General features: G+C 39.8%; 1 protein-coding gene across 1 annotated transcript; it reads right to left on the bottom strand.

Annotated features, from left to right (window-relative positions):
- Nucleotides 1-17,017: 17,017 nt before the first annotated feature.
- LOC121979628 (F-box protein At2g05970-like) lies at nt 17,018-18,220 on the bottom strand. Its single transcript, XM_042531621.1, has one exon. The coding sequence runs from the start codon at nt 18,218-18,220 to the stop codon at nt 17,018-17,020; it is 1,203 nt and encodes a 400-aa protein (XP_042387555.1).
- Between the last annotated feature and the right edge of the window lie 4,510 nt (nt 18,221-22,730).

The following is a 22,730-nucleotide window of genomic DNA, read 5'->3' on the forward strand; positions in this document are numbered from 1 at the left end:
CATAGACGCCGAAGAAAAATCCAAAGACATAATGTAATTAAGCATACAATCCTCAAACAAGAAGAGAGAGAGAGAAAGGATGTTTATCCAACGACGACAAGTGATCTTCGAATCCAATCCTTTGCTTCTGGAGTTGATGTGGTGATGAAGGATCGCTCGACAGAGGTCCTGGACGGCGTGGAACAGCACCAAGGTGATTCTCCCTTTGACGGCTCACCTCCCCCGAGGAGAAGAGTTAGAAACCTTTTATAGGCTAGGACACAGCTGTGGCGGCATGGTCGTACGGATGTGGCACGATTGTGCCTTCTTATGCTTCTGGCTGCACTGTACGGTCGTGCCAATTGGCACGACCATGTGGATCTGGGGCTCGGCTCCTAGGACACGGTCGTGCAGGATTGCACAGTCGTGCACTGCTTGGCTGTGATCGTGGGGGGCACGGTCGTGCACAATTGTACGGCCATGCAAGGATCCGTCACTGTTTGGCACCACGGTCGTGCAAGAGTTGCACAGCCATGCACTGTCCTTCTTCTGTTTGGCCACACAATCGTGCAAGGTTATACGGTAGTGTTCTCTGCCTCGTTCCGGTGCATCGACAATAGTTGTTTTTGCTCCGAAAGTTGTCCCTGTCAACACAAAATCAAACAAAGAGCAGATATCCGAACAAAAGAGTATTTATGATGAGTACATGATAAAATAGACGATCATGCAAAGAATATATATGTATAAAGTAAGTGAATGTGCGTTAAAATATGCATAAACGATCATTATATTTACACACATCAACACCCACCCTCTGGGAGGAGGTTGGAGAGGCCCAACTACTAGGACTGCAGAGAGCTCAACAGGAGGCAGAGTTGGTCCGCACTATCAGACGGAGGATGTCAGAGGCGTAGGACCGCCAGAAGAGTTATGTTAATCGGTGGCGTAGACCCCTAGAGTTCTCTACTGCCGACCATGTATTCTTGAGAGTGTCATCCACAAAAGGGGTGAAGATATTTAGCCTTTGAAGTAACCTAGCTCTACGATACATTGGGCCTTTCCAGATCTTAGAGAGGATTGGAGCGGTAGCTTACCGTCTAGCGCTACCTCTGGCTCTAGCAGGCATTCATGATGTATTCCATGTGTCTATCCTGAGGATATACGTAGCCGACCCAACACATGTTATGTTAGATATACCAGTTCCCATTTAGCCTAACATTACCTATGAGGAGGTTCCAGTACGGATTCTGGGCCACAAAGAGCGTCAGCTGCGGAACAAGATAATTCGGTTGGTTAAAGTCGGATGGTAGTATCATTCTGACGAGGAGGCTGCTTGAGAGCTCGAGGATACGATCCGAGCTTGATACCCCCATCTTTTCACTTGAAATATGTGGGTTAATTTCTGTTCAACATTTATATTGTTTAGCAATAGCTAGTACTTGCTAATGGTAAATAACAAAAATTTTGAGAGTAAATTTTTATTAGTTGGGGAGAATGTAAAATATGGCACCTAAATATAACCTTAAAGGAATTTTCAGGAATTTTTAAAAATTTTTTGGGAAATTTTCGGAGCTCATATGACGAGTTTAAGGGGATCAATTATTGGGCCACGAGAAAGCCTATTTAAGCTACCCATTTAAACGAGGAAAAGTTTTATTTTTCTTTTTCCTTTTTTTTCCTTTTTTCCTTTTCTTTTTCTTTTTCTTTTCCTTCGTTTCTCACCCGAGCCCTAGTTTCCCCCACTGTCGATCCCCCTTCGTCTCCTCCTCTCCCTCTCGCGCGACGCCGAGCCTTTCCCTTCGTTTCCCAACCCGACGCCGCCCTCCCTCGTGTCGCTTCCCCTTCTCCACGAATACAAAGCCTCAAGCCGATCCCGATTTCCTCTCTTCTCTCCAGTCACCCTCTTCACCCAATCTACTTCCTCTGCCACCACCCGACGTCGTTGCAATTGCGCGTCGTCGCCACCGTAGTCGCACACTCAGTATTTTATGATCGATGGGTTGACACTTTCTCAATCGCCCGCTCGGCATCGTCCGCTCATTCGCCCGGTTAGCATTTTACGGTCACCTGGTTGACATTGTTTGGTCGTCCAATCACATTTTATGACCATTCGACTGGTATTTTTTGGTGTCCCGGTCGGCATTCTTCGAATCCGTCAGTTTGCATTTTCGCGGTCACATGCTCTGCCTTGCTTACCCAGCGTCTCTCCGCCTGATCGACATTCTTCCGACTACCCCGGTCGACACTTTTTTGCTCGATCTACTCGGCATCCCGTGTGTCATTCGGCCGATTATCATTTTACTCGTCGCTCACTTGACGTTTTTCCTTTCGCTCTGCATTGGTCCAGTTGTTGACTAGGTATTATTTCTCGTAATTTGCTTAGCATCTTCGTAGTCACTTGGTTAGTATCACTTGACTGTTTGCTCGATCACTCCCGATCGTTTTGCTTAGCATCGCCTGAGTGTCTGCTTGATATCACTCGGTCTCCCTCAGCATCTGATCAATCACTTGCTCGACATGCGCTCCGCACTATTTCTCATCGCTCGCTTGATACTATTTGAGTCACTTGCTTGGCATCGCGACAGCCACTCGACGTGATAAGACGAGCCCAGCAATCTGATTCCGCGTTCGGTAGCGATTTTATTTTGGGCTTGGTCTAGTCAGTCAGATTTGCGCCTCCTTCGACTAGACTTGAAGGGGAGGCTTGTGATACGGAGATGGTTTAGGGGCAGAGAAGAAAATAGGAGGGAAAGAGAGGGGCAAGTTGGGAAAACTACTGTTTATGGCTTAAGAGAGGGGAGGAGGTACTGTGCGAGGGAGGGGGTTTCGTGGTTTTGCCTCGCCGCCGCTAACAGGAACCAAGTGGAAGCCTTCTTCTTCCTTCCCATGCTCCTCGCTGTCAACTGCTGGCCGATCCCGTCTTTTTCCTCCTCCAGTCACCCCCTCTTCCCTTGTCTCCACCTCCTGCTTTGCCGCCGCCGCACGGGCGCAGGTCGCTGCCACCGCGCGGGATCACGCTGCCGGCGAGAGGGACCGACACCAACATCCACATCTACTCTCCGACAATGCTCCCACTTGCTTCCTCGTCGCAATGACCAACCATCACTACCGGTGAGGCACGCCCCTAGTTTTCCTTCCCGCCGAGCTCTTGGCGCCTCGTCTTCTCCACGCCGACACCACCTAGTCACCTTCACCGCTCATTGATGGCCACGTCGACGCGCTGCACAGGACAACAACACCTCCTCTCCTCCTCCTCTTTCCCTAGAGACTGGCAGCGCATCCAGCGGTGAAGCACTGCTCCCCACCTCGTCTCCTTCGTCGTTTGCACCTCTCAGCGCCATATCCGGCAATCTTGATCCGCCCAAGCACGTAGGGGCACCACGGTTGCCCACTACAACCATGCCTTTCATGCCGCAATAGCGGCCCCTACCGCATTACAGCTAGTTGTCACCGTCTTTAATACTCCGACGTTGATCCAGTATAGATTCCTCATCATTGTATGCCCCCGACATGTGTGCCACTGTGGTGTGCTTCCAGCCTCCGAGCCGATATAGTGCTTCCGGCCTCCGACCCGATATGGTGCTTCTGGCCTTCGAGCCGATATTGTGTTTCCGGCCTTCAAGCTGAGATTATGTTCTAGTCTTTGCATTATTCTGGCCTGCTTGTCGTTATTATCTCCCAGCCTGCGTGCTGATGTCTTATCCCAACCTGCGTGCCGAGGTCTTATCCCAGCCTACGTGCCGAGGTCTTATCCCGGCCTACGTGTCGATGTCATAGCTCGGCCTACGTGCCGAGGTCGCATCTGGTTTCGTGCCGCTGCTTCTGGCTCCACACTATGTCCGGCTCCTCGTCGTTAGATCCAGCTCTCCAACTTAATCAGACTCATCCACTCTTCAGGGTCATGACGACTCGATCAGCAATGTGACCAGCTCCTCGATCCATCCGAGGGCGCCCCCCGAGGCTAGGGTACGTAACCGTATTTATCTTATATTTATTTCATTGTTCTGCTATTATTTGACTGCTTATATATTCGTGGGGCTCGCCTCGAGCATCGGGGTACCAGAGATCTGGGCAACCTAATCGTTGGCTGCAGGTAGCGTTGACTGGAGGTCTTCCGATGACTTGGTCAACATAGAAGACAGTTCACCATCCGGGTCATGGAGATGCGGTCAACATTCCAGCCACGTCATTCCGGCGGCCCTGTCTTCTCAGATTCCCGACAGGATCAGGGGCGATCTACACGAATTCTGAAGAGATTCGGGTGATGTCAGCGTTGACCGCACTCATTCGAAGAAGACACCAAGGAGAAAGTCTCAAGTACAAGTACTCGAAGCGCCGATCAACCTCAAGGATCAGTCCTATAGCCGATCGACACTCTTCGACAAACCGACAGAAGTCCACAAGTATCTCGGCCGATAGGCCAACTGATCTCCAAACTTTTTGTCCAATCAGTCGGACTTGCAGTCTCCTTCGACTAGACTTGATGGGGAGCCATGTGATGTGGGGATAAGGGAACCACCCCAAGGAGGGGCAAGGCCACGGTGGAAGTCAAAGTCAAGGCGTGGGTAACCCCCTTTCCCGACCGAGATAAAGAATGTCCGGTCCAACATCATCATAGCTCGGCCACGTACCGAGCTTCTGACGCTCAAAAAAGCATGTGTTGGTGAGGCACATGCCGAGCGGTCAGCTCGCTCGGACTTACATCAAACCTGGGAACCAGCAAAGCGGGGTCGCGATGGAGTAGACTACATTCAGACACAGCTCCACTAGGCACAACAGCGGAGCTTGGACAGTGGAAGGTTGGCCGAGCGGCCATCCCGCTCAGCCCGAGAATGATAGCGTCCGGACGGCTGATGGTTGGTCGAACGGTTTACCCTCTCGACCTAATAATGGACAAAAGGAGGATCTAGTGATATCCTTCTAGGAGCCCGTGCCCCCGACAGACGGCATGGTTGGCGGCATGGACAGGCAGAGGATCGATGACGGAAGCTTCCACTGTCACGTCAGAGATGTGCTTGACTCATTGAAGTACTGTGTCAGGGACACTTTATTGATACATCTTCTCAGGGAAAGCCTCGAGAAATGTGCACGCCTTGGGAAGCATGCACGCGTGCTACAGGAGCCCTATATAAAGGGGTCCAAGCTTCGTCGGAGGTACACACACATTACTATTGCTACTGCTCTTCTACTTCTTCATTCTACTGCTTCCACATCGTCGGTGACTGACTTGAGTATCAGAGGGCCAACGTCGGGGGACCCTTCCTTGGCTCGGTACTGACGTGGTTGTGTTGGCAGGTCCACTTCGCACAATCAACATGAGCGCCACATCCCCAGCATCCGTCGACTCGACTTTCGGACAGGATCATACGTCATAAACATAACACCATTAGACAACTGCTCTCAATGGGATTATCACTGTTGACAATATACAGTCAAAGGATAATTTAATGGAGCCGCTAATCAAAGGATTAACTCGAGAGTTAGTTGCTTAGGCAACAACTCTTTTCATGTTTTCAAATTAAAGTTTCTGTTTGCTCAGCATCACTTGAGAAAATTATCTGAACACCGAAGAGTTGATTGGTGTGGTGACATCTGAGCTGAGAGCTAGGTTTTCTTCGTAAATCCCTTTGTGGCTAGCACAGTTATTCACTCTGCCATGAGGTTGAATTTGCAAGTTGCTGAAGCTGGGACTTAGGAAAGGTTCGAAACTTAGTTACTTCAAATAAAAATTGCTTTTATGTTGGGAAGAAACATTTTCCATTATTCATTTCTTCTTCATGGTCTATGGATTGTTTGTGAGCATTTGGTACTGCAACTTATCATTGATGGTTTTTGATTATTTAAAGTTCGACTCTTTAGTGCTTCATCCATAGTTTGACTTAACATTTGTCTAAATAAATTCTAAATTTCTTATTTTGTTGTGTTTCATTATTAGAGAAATTGAACTTATGTTTGTTTTGCTATATAAGCATAAGTTGACCAAAATTTTAAAATAAAGCTATAGATGGTGCAAGAAATATTGTGAAATTTAAGACGTTTTAATTTATAAAGTAGTAGTGTTTGTTAAAATTGTTACATGGAGTTTTATTTGTGAAATTTTGTTTATGAAATTTAAGTAATTTGAGTTTATATAATAATTTTGATTAAAATTGTCAAAATTAGAAATTAAATGCATAAAATGACTTTATAAACGCCAAAGAATATAAAATGGATTCATCTTTAATTTGTCTCAATTTGAGTTTATATGCCAAATGGATTCAAGTTGAATAAAAATTCAAAAATAAAGAAGGGTATTATCTTTAAATTTGATGTAGTTTTGTTTCACTTGAACATGCACTTAAGTTTGTAAAACTTTAAAAATAAAGACTAATTATTTATGTGAGATTGCAAGACTTTAATGATATTTGGTTGGCTGCTAGTTAGTCTAAAATGTTTGAATGGATGAAGTTATTCAGATCATAAGTTTAGAGGATATGACATTCATCTAAGAACTGTAAAGTCCATATTCATTGTATATACGACATAGTGTATCATCTATATATTTTAGATTTCATCTAAGAATCATGAAATCTACATTCATCGTACATATCATATATAGATTTTAGATTTCTTCCTCATGGAAATTAACCTTCATCTTTGCCCTTGAGAAGAACAATGTCTAACTAGCAGCTCTTGAAACAGGTCCATACGATCATAGTGTTGGAATCCAACGACGACACAAAAGAGTTTGTTTCCTCAACAATTGATTGTTGATGTGGCGATAGAGGAAGGCACACCTGGCACGGGATCAACTACTAAGGTAGAGGTTAAAGTTAAGATGGTCAACGTCTGGGCATCAATTGGCCGAACGGAAGATAATTGCAAAGGCTGGTCGGGTCAATCAGGGCTCGACCGGGGGTAGACATGTAAGATAGCCGACGCTCAGTACGGAGCAGCGGGATGGTAAAGGAAATCGGGTAGCTTGCCTAAAAGGGGGAGGGCATGTTTACTACACAGTCACTACAGGGAAGAGCAACTGAGCCAACAGAGCGAACAAGTCATAGTCGAGCGGTTACCCCGCTCGGCCAAACGATGGGGCCTAGCCATGGACGGAGCGGAGTCCCGGTCGAGCGGCTTTCCCGCTCGGCCAAGCAACCGGATCACCGTAGTTTCTCTCGACATCCTTTTGGAAGATAATGCGGCTGATACGAGGCATGGTCGACAAGCAGATCGTACGACGGAAGCTTCTACTGTCTTATCATGGATATGCATGCCCTGTTAAGGTATGGTGTCAGAGATACTTTCCTGACAGGTCCTTTCATAAGACTTATTGGAGAATGCGCCCAAACCTCAAGAAGTGTGCATGTCGCCCATTAGGGCTCTATATAAAAAGGGATTCATCATCGGCGAAGGTATACATTATTACTGTTTTGCACTAGTTCTACTGTTGCTCCACTTCTTCTACAGTTCCGGTGACAGCCGTAAGCATCTGAGGACTAACGTCGGGACCCTTTTCTTGGCTCGGTACTGACATTACTTATTTTACAGAGCAAAGAATGATTTATAATCAGTGAAACTATCATATCCTTAGTTTTCTATCTTCTCGCTTTCAGACATAGATGTATGATATGAAAATCAAATAAAAAAAGACGGAACAAATAATTTCTTATATCTAATATCATAATTTCAAAATCAATTCCAAGTATTAGAAAAAAATATATCTAAAAAAATGAAAGCTTTAAGTTTACATTGGATCAGCATGCAATCCAATACTGGGTGCAAACCAAACTAGGACTGGCCGCTGCAGCTTTGTAGATGATAATGCTAACCGCCGCTGCCGCTGCCGCCGTCGCCGCAGCCGCCTTGGAGATGATAACGGAGGCAAGCTCAAGGAAGTGAAGGTTTCGTCCTCCATGCTGTAAACCAAGTTATCACTTATGCCAATGTCATACAAGTCAATAGAGATATAAATGGAGTTCGACTTCAAATCCGGCAATGAAGACGTACCAATGCAAAGAGAAGAAGCCGCGCTCAAGAATAGAGTATACTCTCCCAAATTGTTCATTGTGTTGATAACGCACTTCTATGTATCCACCTTCCAAACCTCCAATTCGTTAATATAATTTTCCGGTTCATTCATCACGACCCGTGTGAGCAGTAGATCTTCGGAAGACGTGCAAAGAAAGTAGAAGGTGACATCAAAATCCGAAATGATGTCTGACAGAGCTACTGTTGGGAATATGCCCATAAAACAGATATTTATTATTAATTGCTGAATTAAATAAAAGAAGCATTTATTTTATTGTTTGATTGTTTTATGCTTATTTGTATAAAAATGAATATCTGTATAAAATCGATAATATATTGATGTAACTATGATTTTAGTATATAAGATTGTTATATACAAGAGGATTAAAATCATAGATAATATATTTAAAATGTCCATGATTGATTAAAGTATGGATCTTTAATTGGAAATCATGAATGCAGTTTGCTGACATTATGAATATGATAGTCTTATCCGGACAATCAGTGCACTGACACTAAGCAGAGGCGTTTTATATAATATAATTATATAGGACAAGGACCAGATGTGATTTAAGTGTCTATGTTTAAGTACCGTTACAAAGACTCGAATCAACATCGCTAAAATGATCATATGTAGATCAATCTAAATCCTGAGTTGTCATAGACTCCTTGTTTGTATTAACAAGTCTCTTGATTTGTTTGTTAAAATCTATTTTAAATAATAGGTGTAACATTTACATTTTGGAGACTCAGTTATACATTCAGCTAGGAATATGATTTATAGATACGGAATCTGTAACTTCCAAAAGGATGCTAAAATGGTTCTCTTGAGTGTTGATTCTAGCACTAAATAGTTTGAGCGCTCTAATTCATAATTAGATTATGAATTAACTATTCACTAGTGAATCAATGGTACTTAAGGTTTTAGATACAAATAGAGAGGTAAAACGGTAATTTCGCCTAGCTCTATTTATGAACCATGAACGGAGGGTTGATCGACATGTAATGATTATATCAATGGACTATTCAAATCTTTTGAGTAAATATGTTCCATAATTCTCAAGAGTGCAATTCCGGATTTTAGTGGAATAATCTCGAAATTAATAAATTAGATAATTAGTTAAAGAGCTTTAATTAATTGTATCTAAATTTATTGGAGCTTGAAATTATGGGTCCATGGTCCCCAAACCATCTTCGTATAATCATGATGGATACTCTTAAATAATTAATTTGATTAATTATTTATTCTCATAAAATTTATTAACTAATAAATTGTTTATTATTTTTACTAAAAGGAGATATTCTATTTGTAATTTGATTACGAATAAAATATAAAAGAGAGAGAAATCAAATATTCAGATATTCTATTTGTAATTTGATTACGAATATTCAAATATTCTATTTGTAATTTGATTACGAATAAAATATAAAAGAGAGAGAAATCAAATATTCAGATATTCTATTTGTAATTTGATTACGAATAAAATATAAAAGAGAGAAATCAAATATTTGGATATTCTATTTGTAATTTGATTACAAATAAAATATATATAAGAGAAAAATCAAGTATTTAGATATTCTATTTGTAATTTAATTACGAATAAAATATAAAAGAGAGAAATCAATATCTGTGAATATTATAAATTTTCTCTCTCACTTTATAATACACGTTCCCATTTTTTCTCTTCCACTTTTGTATACATGCTCCCCTCTTTTCTCTCCCACTCGATAATACACGTTTCCCTCTTTCTCTCCCATGTTCATAATACACGTTCCCCTCTCTCCTTACTATATTATACATCTCTCTTTCTATCTAAAGTAAAATGAATGAAAAAGAGAATTTGGTGAAAAACTCGATAGTCATGAAGTGAGAAAAGTGAAATGGTTTGCGTCTTTCTATCCCATGTTCATAATACACGTTCCTCTCTCCATACTATATTATACATCTCTCTTTCTCTCTCAAAAGTAAAAAGAATGAAAAAGAGAATTTTTGGTGAAAAATTCTATAGTTCATTTTGTGAGAAAAGTTAAAAGAGTTAGCCCACACTTTTGTCCATCCGTTGATTCGAAGAATTGGAGAGGAAGATCGTGGCATTGGAAGAACTCTGGTAACCTATGAAGAACTCCGGCGACCTGCGAATCTTAGGCGCGAACTCAAGGTAAAGATTCTATTTTTGTAGAATTATAAAGAAAATATTTAATGTTTGCATGTTGAATTATAAGAGATTTTATAATTAAACAAGATCTTTTGTTCGATCTAAACAAAATTATTTTGTTATGAAAAATTTTAAAAGATGTTTAATTAATCTATTTTTCACACCTTCCGTTGCGCATCGAACAATTTAATACCAAGAGTCGAATCCAGCGTGATGAGATCATACGCCGCTACCATCACCTCGTCAAGTTCTTCATATACTAACACAGCATAGAGTTTGCTATGTCGTCATAGTCATAGCCATAATCACCTATAGTTATCATCTTCCACTTCTTATCTTCTGCATTAAGAACGAACAAATACTCTTCGTCCATAGAAGGGCAGTCGAATACAAAGGCGACGAAGTAATCTCCACCTCTGGAGGGATCTGAGGACAACACCGCCTTGACGCCTCCAAATTCCAGCGGTCCACGGTGGGAAACTTAGGAAGGTTGATATGCACGCGGGTGATAGGGTTCAGGAGCTGCACACTAACCTTGCCGATGGTTATGACTTATGAGCCAATCATGGGAAGATCCGACGACATTCTTGAGGATGCGGAAAGGGCTTCGATATCATACACGCGACCCTCCGCTAAGTTGAAGAAGTTGTAGTTATTTCTATAGTTGTATTTTCCATTTATGAAGAACTGCTCTTCCGGCGCAAGCCATGGGATCTGAGGACGTTGATCGCCTGGGCTACGGCGGACCTTATCGACCACGAAAGACCAATGTGAGCATACGGCGGCGGAGCAAAAGAGGTCGCAGATCGAGAGCTTGGATAAGATTAAGTACAAGAGATCTGCAGGAATCTCCGACCAAGAAGTAGACATCTAAGAAGAGACGGTGGTGGTGAAGTACGACGGCGGCGGCGGGCAACGGAAAAGGCAACAAGCGAATTGAATTGAATATCCCTTTTTAAAGGACGTCGTGCGGGCTATCTCCGTTTCGATGCTTAGCTAGTCTTTAATTTTTCTGATTTTTTTTCCACAATTTTAATATTCATATGAATAAGTCAAAATCGATATCTATCTTGTTAATTAATATTTATAATAAGGAAATATTCTATTTATATAAATTATTTTAAAACAGCATAAAATAAATTATTTTTTTAATTAGAAAAGTAAGATTATTTTTTTAATTGGAAAAATATATATGCATTTACTATTTGTAGTATTTGAAAAATATATGTGATATTTGAATTCCATTTAAAGCTAAATATAGAAAAAATTTTGGCTCAAAACTAGTTCAAAATAAATAAATTCAATTTTGATATTTACTATTTAACTATTTCCGTTTTGGTGCTTAGAGCATCTCCAATAGTTAAATCTCTTCATATGCTTTTTTTTTAATTTCCAATGTGTCACATCAATATCACATCAAAAATAGAAAAACCTACTATTCTCTTCACAATCAAAAAACCTCCATACAACTTTTTTTGTGGGTCCTACATTACAAATCATACATCTTTATTTTTATTTTTTATTTAATATCTCTATATAATTTTTACTTAATATTTTATTTAATTCTCATCTTTAAATTAATTTATTTATAATTTTTAATTAATAAATTAATAAACTTATGATTTTTAATTTAATTTAATTTATAATTTTTATTTAATATTTAATTAACTTATGAATTTTAATTTAATTATAGTCATTTGTATTTTTTTTAACTTATCAAATATATTTATTTTTAAAAGAAAAGTGTATAATTTAACTATTAAATAAAATATTTAATGATTTTAAAAAAATCAAACATGCAATATTAATTTTTCAATGATTAATGCCTCTATCTTCAAGAGAAAAAAGAAAGTTTGAAATATCGAACCTGCTCTTAAAATAAAAACCTCAAAACTTATGTCTCCACTCATTAAAACTTTTTTGTTGAGATTTTTCAACTCTATAAACCTGTTAAAAAAAGCTGCATTGGAGATGCTCTTAGTCTTTTTTTGAATTAACTTTTCATGACACGTATTAATATTCAAGTGAATAATTCAAAACCACATATATATATATATATATATATATAAATTTGTTACAAATTATTAGTACAATAATATTTATAATAAGGAAATAGTCTATTTATATAAATTAGTTTTAAAATAACGTAAAATAAATTCATGTTTAAATTTATATTTGATATGAACAATTCCACATGTTTATTTTTTTTTTAGAAAATTAAGATTATATACTTGTTTAGTTGTGTAAAATCCATTTCCCTTTTAGTTGGAAACAATATATATATAAAAAAAAATGTGGAACCGTCACATCAGCGGCCCCCTAGAGCCGGTCTCACGGATATGGAGGGAGGTAAATATAGGTACACAGCTGAAAGCGTATAGCCGGGGCGCAAGTTGGAAACAATATATAGCTTGATCTTTTATAATTTTAATTTTTTTTACCTTGTAAGTAAATTTTTATGAAAATTACTATTGTATTAGATTTGTCTATAAGTTCTTATTTTTTTTAAATAATTATAGAGAAAATAAATTCATATCTTTTATGATTTTTTATAAAGAAACTGCAAATAAGATAACTATAGAATCTGAATTTTATATAAAAAAAACATATAATTAGAATAAACAAATAGTTTGATGAGAGAATTGAATAACTCTAATGAGGTGTTTGATTCACAGAATTGAATAACTTTTCCTATGGAATGAAATAAACAAGGAATGCCATAGGAACACTTATTCTTGGTTTATGGAATGGAGTTATGAAGGTGTGACGGGGGCAAATATTTTTTTGTCTGGTTTATGCTTCTTGACAGCTATCTAGCATTAGGTGTATTGGGACTTAGAATATTCTATGATGAATGTACGGGCAAATCCTCTTTGGATTTGTCTAAGATCTTTGGAATTCATTTATTTCTCTCAGGATTGACTTGCTTTGGTTTTGGCGTATTTTATGTAACAGGTTTGTATGGTTCTAAAATATGGGTGTCCGATCCTTATGGACTAACCGAAAAAGTATAACCTGCATGGGGCACGAAAGGCTTTGATCCTTTTATTCATGGAGGAATTGCCTCTCATCATATTGCAGCGGGTACATTGGGCATATTAGCGGGTTTGTTCCATCTTCGTGCTCGTCTGTCTCAACGTAACGTCTATACAAAGGATTGCGTATGAGCAATATTGAAATTGTACTTTCTAGTAGTATCGTTGTTATTTATTTATTTTTTTTTGCAGCTTTCATTGTTGCTGGAACTATGTGGTATGGTTTAGCAACAACTCCAATCAAATTATTTGGTCTCACTCGTTATCAGTGGGATCAAGGGTGTTGGTTAGTCCTAGGAAAACGTACCGGTTCCACTGTACAAAATTTTTTTGTACAAGTATCGAACCTTTCCTTAAATAACCTATTGTGTTCTTTAGAAGTTAAATTAGGAATCGCAGACGGAACTTAACATCATTGATTCCAAATTTAACTTATCTGTTCTTAATAGTTTAAATTTGAATCGCAAGCGGAACTTAACACTATTGATTCAAATCCACCTATGTTAGTAATTCCATTAAATATTAATTTTCAAAATTGACTTCCAGGACTGCATGGCGAGGCACATGGTTTTCTTGGATATGGGAGCAACCACCACCACCTAGACAAAGCCTTTTAAGGAAAGCTAATATTTAATTTCCTTAAATAACTCTAAGTTAACCAAAAAGAACAATCGAATCACAAATTCAAAAAATAAAACAAAAAGAAACACATCTTCGAAACAAATTCGAAAATCTAGAATCTAAGGCCTCTTGTGTTTGAAATTCATACAAAAAAAATACAACTAGTATGATGCGGAAATTAATTACTAATTGATCCTGTCCGAAAGCTGAATCAACGGACGCTGGGCACGTGGCGCTCTCCAAGCGGCTGACGTAGATCTCCTGACTCTCCGCACGGACCTCCGGTGAACCTGCACAAAAGTCGGGCCGGGAAGGGGTTCCCGGCGACGACCCTCCGACGCTCAAGTCAGGTAAAGCTCGACAACAAGAAAGTGGCTCCAAGAATCGTAGAGTGCGTACCTCCGGCGAAGGGTGAGGGCCTTTATATAGGGCTGTGGAGAAGTGAGTGCACACATACCGAGGTATACACGTGTCCTTTCCCATACCGTAATGTGGGCTTGTCAGAGGAGCTTACCTGACACCATACTGCTACAGTTTGAGCACGTCTCTGATGGGACAGCGGATCCTTCTGTCGTAGGATTTTGAGTATGGCCTGAACGTAGAACATGCCCACTGTCAGAAAAAGATGTCCCTTGTCCTTTTCCCCTTACTCCCTGCCGGGCGTCCGGCCGGCCAGCCTCCGTCTTACGTCCGGCCGGACATATATAATGGTCTACTTAGGAGATTCTCGGTAATGTGCTTTGTGGAGACAGTTAGCAGTATGCTACCTTATGTCTTCGGCCGAGCTTACCATCCGCTCGGCCTTACGATCCTGTTCCCGGCCCGACTTCTGTGCAGGTTCACCGGAAGTCCGTGCGGATAGTCAGGAGATCTACGTCAGCCGCTTGGAGAGCGCCACGTGCCCAGCATCCGTTGATTCAGCTTTCGGACAGGATCACTAATTATACCTTCCTTTGTATGGAACGACCTCTTGATCTTCTACTGTATTCCTCTTCTTATCCCGGACGTTGTGTGGGCAACGATCTACCGAGATGAGAATCCACCTAAGCCACCTTCTTCTCCAAGCATGATTCGGCCACCACAAATATTCCATGAATAGATGTGGTTCGGTCACCACCACCAAGCTCCAAGGGATACTTCCTTTCTCTCCTTCTTCTCCATGCTAAAATCCGGCCATCTTCAAGCTCCATGAGATTACAAGGTCCGGCCAATGAAGAAGAAAGAAAAGGAAGAAGGAAAAATAATAGGGCCGACCACCATCAAGGAAGAAAAGAGAGGAAGAAAAATTATAGAGTCGTTCACCATGAAGGCACCTCTACCTCCTCTTTTATATTCTTTGGTCTTGATAAATAAGGAAATTTAATTAAAAACTTCCTTAATTCTTTTGCCATGAAAAGGAAAATTTTTTATTGGTCTTGACAAATAAGGAAATTTAATTAAAAACTTCCTTAATTCTTTTGCCATGAAAAAAAAAAATTATTTAATTAAAAATAATTTTCCTTTTCATTATTACATGGCCGCCACTTTTTTCCCCAAAAAGTTTTAATTAAAACAAAAATTAAAACTTCCTAATTTGTTTCCAGAAATTTATAAAAAATTTCTCCAATAATTTTTTCCTTCATGGTGGGTTAGGTTATAAAAAGAAAATTTTATAAATTTAAATCTTTCTTTTAAACGGATAATTTTTAAAAAGGAAAGTTATCTCTAAAAATTAAAATATCTTTTCAATCTACAAATAAGGAAAGATATCAAATCTTTTCTCTCTTTTAAATTATGATCATGTTTAAAAAGAAAAGTTTTCTCAAAATTAAAATCTCCTTTCAATCTACAAATAAGGAAAAATTTCAAATCTTTTCTTAATCTTTTGTAGAAAGCTATAAAGGAAAGATTTAAATTTTAAACTATCTTTTAAAACCATGATATCCACATAAGAAATAATTTTAATAAAAATTCTTTTTAATATTCTAGTGGCCGGCCACCTAAGCTTGGGACCCAAGCTTTGACCGGTCACCAACTTGGCTCATCCGTACTGACCAATTACAGTTTCCTGATTTACCTCGTCATAGATGGTCGTGGGGCCGATCGTGTGGAAACATTGGGGTGGATTTCATCTAAGAATCATGAAATCTAAATATTTTATTTGATTGTGTTTTATTATTAGAGAAATTGAAATTATGTTTGTTTTGCTATATAAGCATAAGTTGACCAAAATTATAAAATAAAGCTATAGATGGTGCAAGAAATATTGTGAAATTTAAGCCGTTCTAATTTATGAAGTAGTAGTGTTTGTTAAAATTGTTACGTCAAAATTAGAAACTAAATGCATGAAATGGCTTTATAAGCGCCAAAGAATATAAAATGGATTCATCTTTTAATTTGTCTCAATTTGAGTTTACATGCCAAATTGATTAAAAATTCAAAAATAAAGAAGGGTTTATCTTTAAATTTGATGTAGTTTTGTTTCACTTGAACATGCACTTAAAGTTTGTAAAACTTAAAAAATAAAGACTAATTGTTTATGTGAGATTGACATACTTTAATTATATCTAGTTGGCTGTTAGCTAGTCTAATATTTTTAAACGGATGAAGTTATTCAGATCATAAAATTTAGAGGATATGACATTCATCTAAGAATCATAAAATTTATATTCATTGCCTTGGGGATAAAGTTGAGTTGGCTAGTGCCGAGCAAAGTTACTACCATAGAACAGGAGTTCGAATCTCGATAAAGTCGAGGAAAAAAGACCTCATCAATACTGGCCAATTACAGTTTTCTGATTTACCTCATGATCGTGAGGCCGATAGTGTGGAAACGTTAAGGTGGGTTTCATCTATGAATCATAAAATCTACCTTCATCATACATATATACGACATGACATATCATATATAGATTTTAGATTTCTTACACATGGAGGCCTTCATCTTTGCCCTCGAGAAGAGCAATGTCTAGCAGCTCTTCAAACAGGTCCATCCGATCACAGTGTTGGAATCCAACGACGACAAAAAAGAGTTTGTTTCCTCAACAATTGATTGTACTAGTCATAAACTCACAGAGGTATGCGATATGAAAATCAAACAAGAAAAGACAGAACAAATAATTTCTTATGTCTAACATCATAATTTCAAAATATTCATATATGAGTTTATATAATCCCACAATAATTAAAATCAATTCCAAGTATTAGAAAAAATATATCTAAAAAACCAAAGCTTTAAGTTTACATTGGATCAGCATGCAATGCAATACTGGGTGCAAACCAAACTAGGGCTGGCCGCTGCAGCTTTGTAGATGAAAATACTGACTGCCGCCGCCTTGGAGATGATAACGGAGGCAAACTCAAGGAGATGAAGGTTTCGTCCTCCATGCTGTAAACCAAGTTATCACGGTAGCCAATCTCACAAAAGTCATTCGAGACATAAATGTAGTTCGACCTCAAATCCGGCAATGAAGAAGTATCAATGCAAAGAGAAGAAGCTGCGCTCAAGAAAAGAGTATACTTCCCCAAATTATTCATTTTGATGATAACGCCTTCCTCTGTATCGACTTTCAAAATCTCCACCATGTTAATATAATATTCTGATTTTTTCACTTTCCAAAAGTCCCGTCTGTTAATATAACGTTCTGATATTTTCGTCATGATCCGTGTGAGCAGTAGATCATCCGAAGACGTGCAGAGAAAGTACGAGACGACGTCAAAAACCCAAATGATGTCTGGCAGAGCTACCACCGGCGTCCATGTCGGAGTCGAATCCATCGTGATGAGATCATACGCCACTACCATCACTTCCGCATGTTCTTCAGACCGTGTCACCGCATAGAGCTTACCCTTGTGAAAGGCTATGTCGTCATAGTGATAACCACCTCCGTTTATCATCTTCCACTCCTCATCTCCTGCATTAACAAAGAACAAAAACTCTTTCCGCATAAAACGGCTGTAGAATACAAAGGCGACGCTGTAATCTCCACCTCGGGAGGGATCTGAGGACAGCACCGCCTTGACGGCCTCCACATTGCGGCCGCCCACGGTGGGGGTCGAAGGAAGGTTGATGTGCACCTGGGTGATAGGGTTCAGGAGCTGCACACTAACCTTGCGGACGGTTATGAGCCAGCCATGAGAAGATCCGGCGACAGTCTTGAGGAAGCGAGTGGCGGGGCTTGGGATATCATACACGCGGCCCTCTGATAAGCTGAAGAAGTTGTAGTTGTTTTGATAGTTACAATCTCCGTCTTTAAGCAATTGCTTTTCCGGCACAAGCCATGGTATCTGAGGACGTTGATCACCGGGGCTGCGGCGGAGCTTATCGACTACGGCGGACCAATGTGAGCATACGGCGGCGCTGCGAAAGAGGTCGGGGATGGAGAGCTTGGATAGGATTGAGTATAAGAGATCCGTAGGAATCTCTGACCAAGAAGGAGACATCTAGAAGAGAGATGATGGTGGTGACGCACGGCGGCGGCGGGCTACGTAAACCCTTGCTCTTCCCTTGTCTACGACGCCTTTTTGCAGAAAGGACAATCTATGTATTTCCGTTGTGTTGCTTAGTCTGCTGAATTATTTTTTTTATACGTATTAATATTCATGCGAATAAGGAAATATCCACGTATCTTATTAATTCGTTACAAATTATTAGTACAATAATATTTATAATAGGGAAATATTCTATTTATATAAATTATTTTTAAAATGGCATAAAATAAATTCCTGCTTGAATTTATATTTGATATGAATTGTTTCTAATTCAATATGTTTATTTTTTTTTTAGAAATTTAAGATTATATACTTGTGTTTAGTTGTGTTAAATCTATTTCCTTTTTAGTTGCAAAGAATATATAGCAAGATATTTTATAATTTTAATTTTTTTGCCTTGTTAGTCAATTTTTATGAAAAAAAAACGTAAACGAATAATTTTATGAGAACAAAATTAATGTGGTGAAATTTTTATTAATTTTGTTTAAAAAATAATTATTTCAATTATATTATTGATTTTTTTACTATTCAAAAGGTAGGTTTGATCGTTAAAGATATATTAAAATAACATGTTAATTGTTATATAAATAATTATATTATCCACTATGTTTGCCCATTTTATTCTATAGTTTTTTTTGTTAGTAACTATATTCTTTATCAATAAATACATGGAGAAATTTCCAACGTTTAATTCCATGTATTATCAAATTGATCAGAATTTTTACACCATTATGTTGTTGGGTTTTTCGGATAGCGAAAATCACATTTTCGCGTCGCGGAAACCTTGAATCACCCATGCCACTAGATCTCGTGCGAAGGATAGATTTCAAAATTACGAGTACGAGTTTCAAACTATGATCTACTCCTAGATCTTCATGGATAAAGGGTTATACCTTTGAAGCGAAACTCTTCGCGTTCCCGCTTGTCCTCGGTTCGCCAAATCTCAAAAGTGTCAAAGTAGACACTTCTCTATGTGTATCCACACAAGCAAGAGATGGAGAATAATCTCTAAGGATGTGCTAGCAACCTTAGAAATCAGTAGGGAGGAGAGGGAGAGCAAGAAGAAAAACTCAAGAGGAAGAAGAAGGGAGTTACCACACTTCCCTGAAAAAATCAATATTCATTCCACCTAAAAGTGGCCGCCCACTTCAAGGCATGTAACCCCCATGGAATATCAAGAGTCAAGTCTCTTGATCTCCTCCATGAGGTTGCATTTGGTCAAGTCAAACTTGACCAAATGAAGAAGCCTTGATGATGTGGCATTGGTCAAGTCAAAGTCAAGTCAAAACTTGACTCTTCATCTTCCTACTTAAGTCAAGTCAAACTTGACCATTTCTCTCTCTTGGTTGATCTAATCTAACCATTGGTTCAAGTCAATTTTAATTTAATGAATCTCCATTCATTGAATTAAATTAATTAAATGAATCTAAGTCCAAATTAGACTCACTTAACACATGAACCAAATTGAGTCCAACTCAATTAGCCTACTTTGGATTACTCATAATTCAATTTGGTTCATCATATGAACCTAATCATTTAGGTTCATCAAATGAACATAATCTCCATCTAATTGCCCTTAGTGTGTGACCCTATAGGTTCTTGTAACGTTGGCAATGCCCCTAAACCCATTTAGGAGCATAAGTAATGAGCGGTATCTAGCAATATATTATTACTACCCAAGTTACAAGAATGTTGAGATCCAACATCACCTTGTGACTATTAATTATGAGTCCTCACAATATATGACAAGTGTCCTTCTATCCTAGGCATCTAGATTGATCAATGTGAGGCATAGACCGTGTCATCCTCTGATCAATCTAAATCTTGAACTCCAAGTAGACTCACTAAATCAAATAAGCTCAATATCTTATATTGACTCATTTGGGCATGGCCATGCACTTCGTGGTCTCACTCTATCAAGAATACCGATGTCTCTCCCGTCATATAGGAGGGATAGTGTAAAATACCGGAAAATAGGCGACTCTTAATAAGGGAATTTTCCGGAATTTTTGGAGATTTTTCGGGAATTTTTCGGAGCTCGTACGAACGAGTTGACGGGGATAAAATCGGGGTCCGGAAAAGCCTGTTTAGGCTACCCAATTTTAATAAGGAAAAGTTTTATTTTTCTTTTTCTTTTCCTTTTTCATTTTCTTTTTTTCTTTAAATCCTTCGTTTCTTCCACCTCCTCGCACCCGAGCCCGACGCCGCCTTCCTTTCATCTCCTTGCCCTAACCGCCGGCCCAGCGGTTCTCCTCTTCTTCCTCATCCCCTGCCCCTCACGACGACAGCATTCTTAGCCCTAGCACCGCCGCCCGACCGCCTGCCCTAGCCACCCGACGCCGACCACAGAAGCCGACGCCGACCCCAATCGCCGGTGCCCTAGCCTCTGCCCCGACTCCAGTGACGCTGATTCTTCTCTCCTCTGTCCAGCCGAAGCCTCGTCTGCCGTAGCCCTTGCTGTGGAGTTTCTAGCGCCGCCGCTGCAACTCACAGAGCCTTCCTTCCTCTTCTCGCGGACACCTGGAGCCGCCGAAAATCGAGCATCCGAACCCTAGGTTGGGTCCCTGAGCGCTGGCCGGAATTTCTCTTCTGGTGTCTTTGTTTGACAGTGCCGAAGACAAGGAGTTATGCCCTAGTTTTGCTTTTCACAGTGGTTCTGTCTTCATTGTGATCTGCCCTAGCAGAATTGGGAAGGTAAGGGCCATACCTAGCTGTGGAATTAGGTTTGTGGCTAGATCTCAGTTCATGTTTTTCTTTGCTTCTAATCTAGGTCACGGATTGGTGAGGTTTGGTGTATTGTGGGGTGTTTTTGATTTTTGGCAGCAACCCCATCCCGCAGCGGTAAGGTAAGTATTTGGTTTATGGATTTAGTTGACACATTTTTGATACATGTTCTAGGTACGACTTGATACATAATTAATTTGGTTATAGGGTGATTTAGGTTTATAAGTTGTATAACTGTGTGATTGGGGTTCATGAAACTAACCCTAACTAGTCAGTGGATTAGAAATTAGTTTAGCTATTTGTTTATAATTAAATTAGCTAAACTGTGCGATTTAACACAGGATTTTGACGCGAGACGAGTATCTCGGAGTCAGATCGGACCTTTCTATTTTTCGGAGGCGGGTACTTTGACTTATGTCTTTTGATATGCATAATAAAGTGTTTAACATATAGCAATGATTGTGTTATCCTTTTGATTCGGTTGGTCACTACATGATCTGTTACATGTTGTTTGTTTATTTATTATGCACTGCATGTTATTATTGACCTGACCATACATGCTTTCGGTAGTGACCCAACCATGTGATACATCATGTTCAGGACCTAGGGTTTATATGATACCCTATCTATTTGTGTACCTTCCATCTGATACATTGATTTGTGGTACACCTTTTATTTATGTATGGATCTTGCTATGCTATTCATGAGATTGTCATGCTTAGTATCATGCATCATGTTTGCATGCTGTGCGATTGTCGGCTCCACTATGGTTGAGCCCATCGCCAGTTACATGTACTGCACACACCACCACCACCCATGGATTAGTGGTATATCAGGCAGGTGTGTGGCGGTTCTGCTGTTTGGCTCCGTTGGTCTGAGGACTCAGCGTGGTAGCCGGCAGTCAGTTCCGCTCTGTTTGGCTCCGTTGGCATTTAGTGTAGCAGCGTGGTAGCCGGCAGATGGTGGACTCTGTTTGGCTCCGTTGGTCAGGAGACTCAGCGTGGTAGCCGGCAGAGATATCCTCCCCGTCATTGTGTACCGGGAGATGAGAGCATTGAGCTCCCCCATTTATGATTTGGGGACAGAGGACAGGAGTACTCCGACAGCATCCCGTCCACTCGGTCACTGTCAGGAGCAGTGATGTCCGAGTGCACGGTCACCATATGCATTTATTGCATTTTATTGTTGTGATTGCTGCACTTATATGCTGCATTTGTATGGATGCATTTGATTGACATGCATACAGCATTATGATTTCTTCGGTCTGACGACCTGTTACCTTTGTACCTTGATTCCGGTTAGTACAGTTATCTCCTGATTTCGTTTCAGTTGCATTTATTCCTTCTCGTATTCAGGAGACTGTACGCATGATTGGTGTTGTCTGTTATTTGTTTTATTATGCATATCAGTTGTACCTGCTGAGTGTTGGACTCACCCCGTCTCCATTGTTGATATTTTCAGGTTGAGGCTGTCTGGAGCAGTTCCAGTCGCTGGCCCCCCATCTACACGTAGAGCCAGTTCTCTACTAGTCCGTTATTTGTTTATGTTGGCCTTTTTCTATGTTAGACTTTGTTTTAGTATTGTCTTTGGATTTTTCCTATGGATATTGTATGGAGTGATACCTTTTGATGGACTTTTGATATGATATTGGATTTCATTCTACTTCGTGTCTATCTGGACGGCAGAAGAGGTGAGTTCGTTGGATTTGAGCTTTACGAGTGTAGTGGAGTAGGGTGGA

This window comes from Zingiber officinale, chromosome 5A (genome assembly GCF_018446385.1).
Source record: "Zingiber officinale cultivar Zhangliang chromosome 5A, Zo_v1.1, whole genome shotgun sequence".
NCBI classification, from domain to species: Eukaryota; Viridiplantae; Streptophyta; class Magnoliopsida; order Zingiberales; family Zingiberaceae; genus Zingiber; species Zingiber officinale.

Excerpts from the sequence above, each read along its gene's own strand:
- LOC121979628 (XM_042531621.1), bottom strand. The coding sequence starts at position 18,220 with ATGTCTCCTTCTTGGTCAGAGATTCCTACGGATCTCTTATACTCAATC.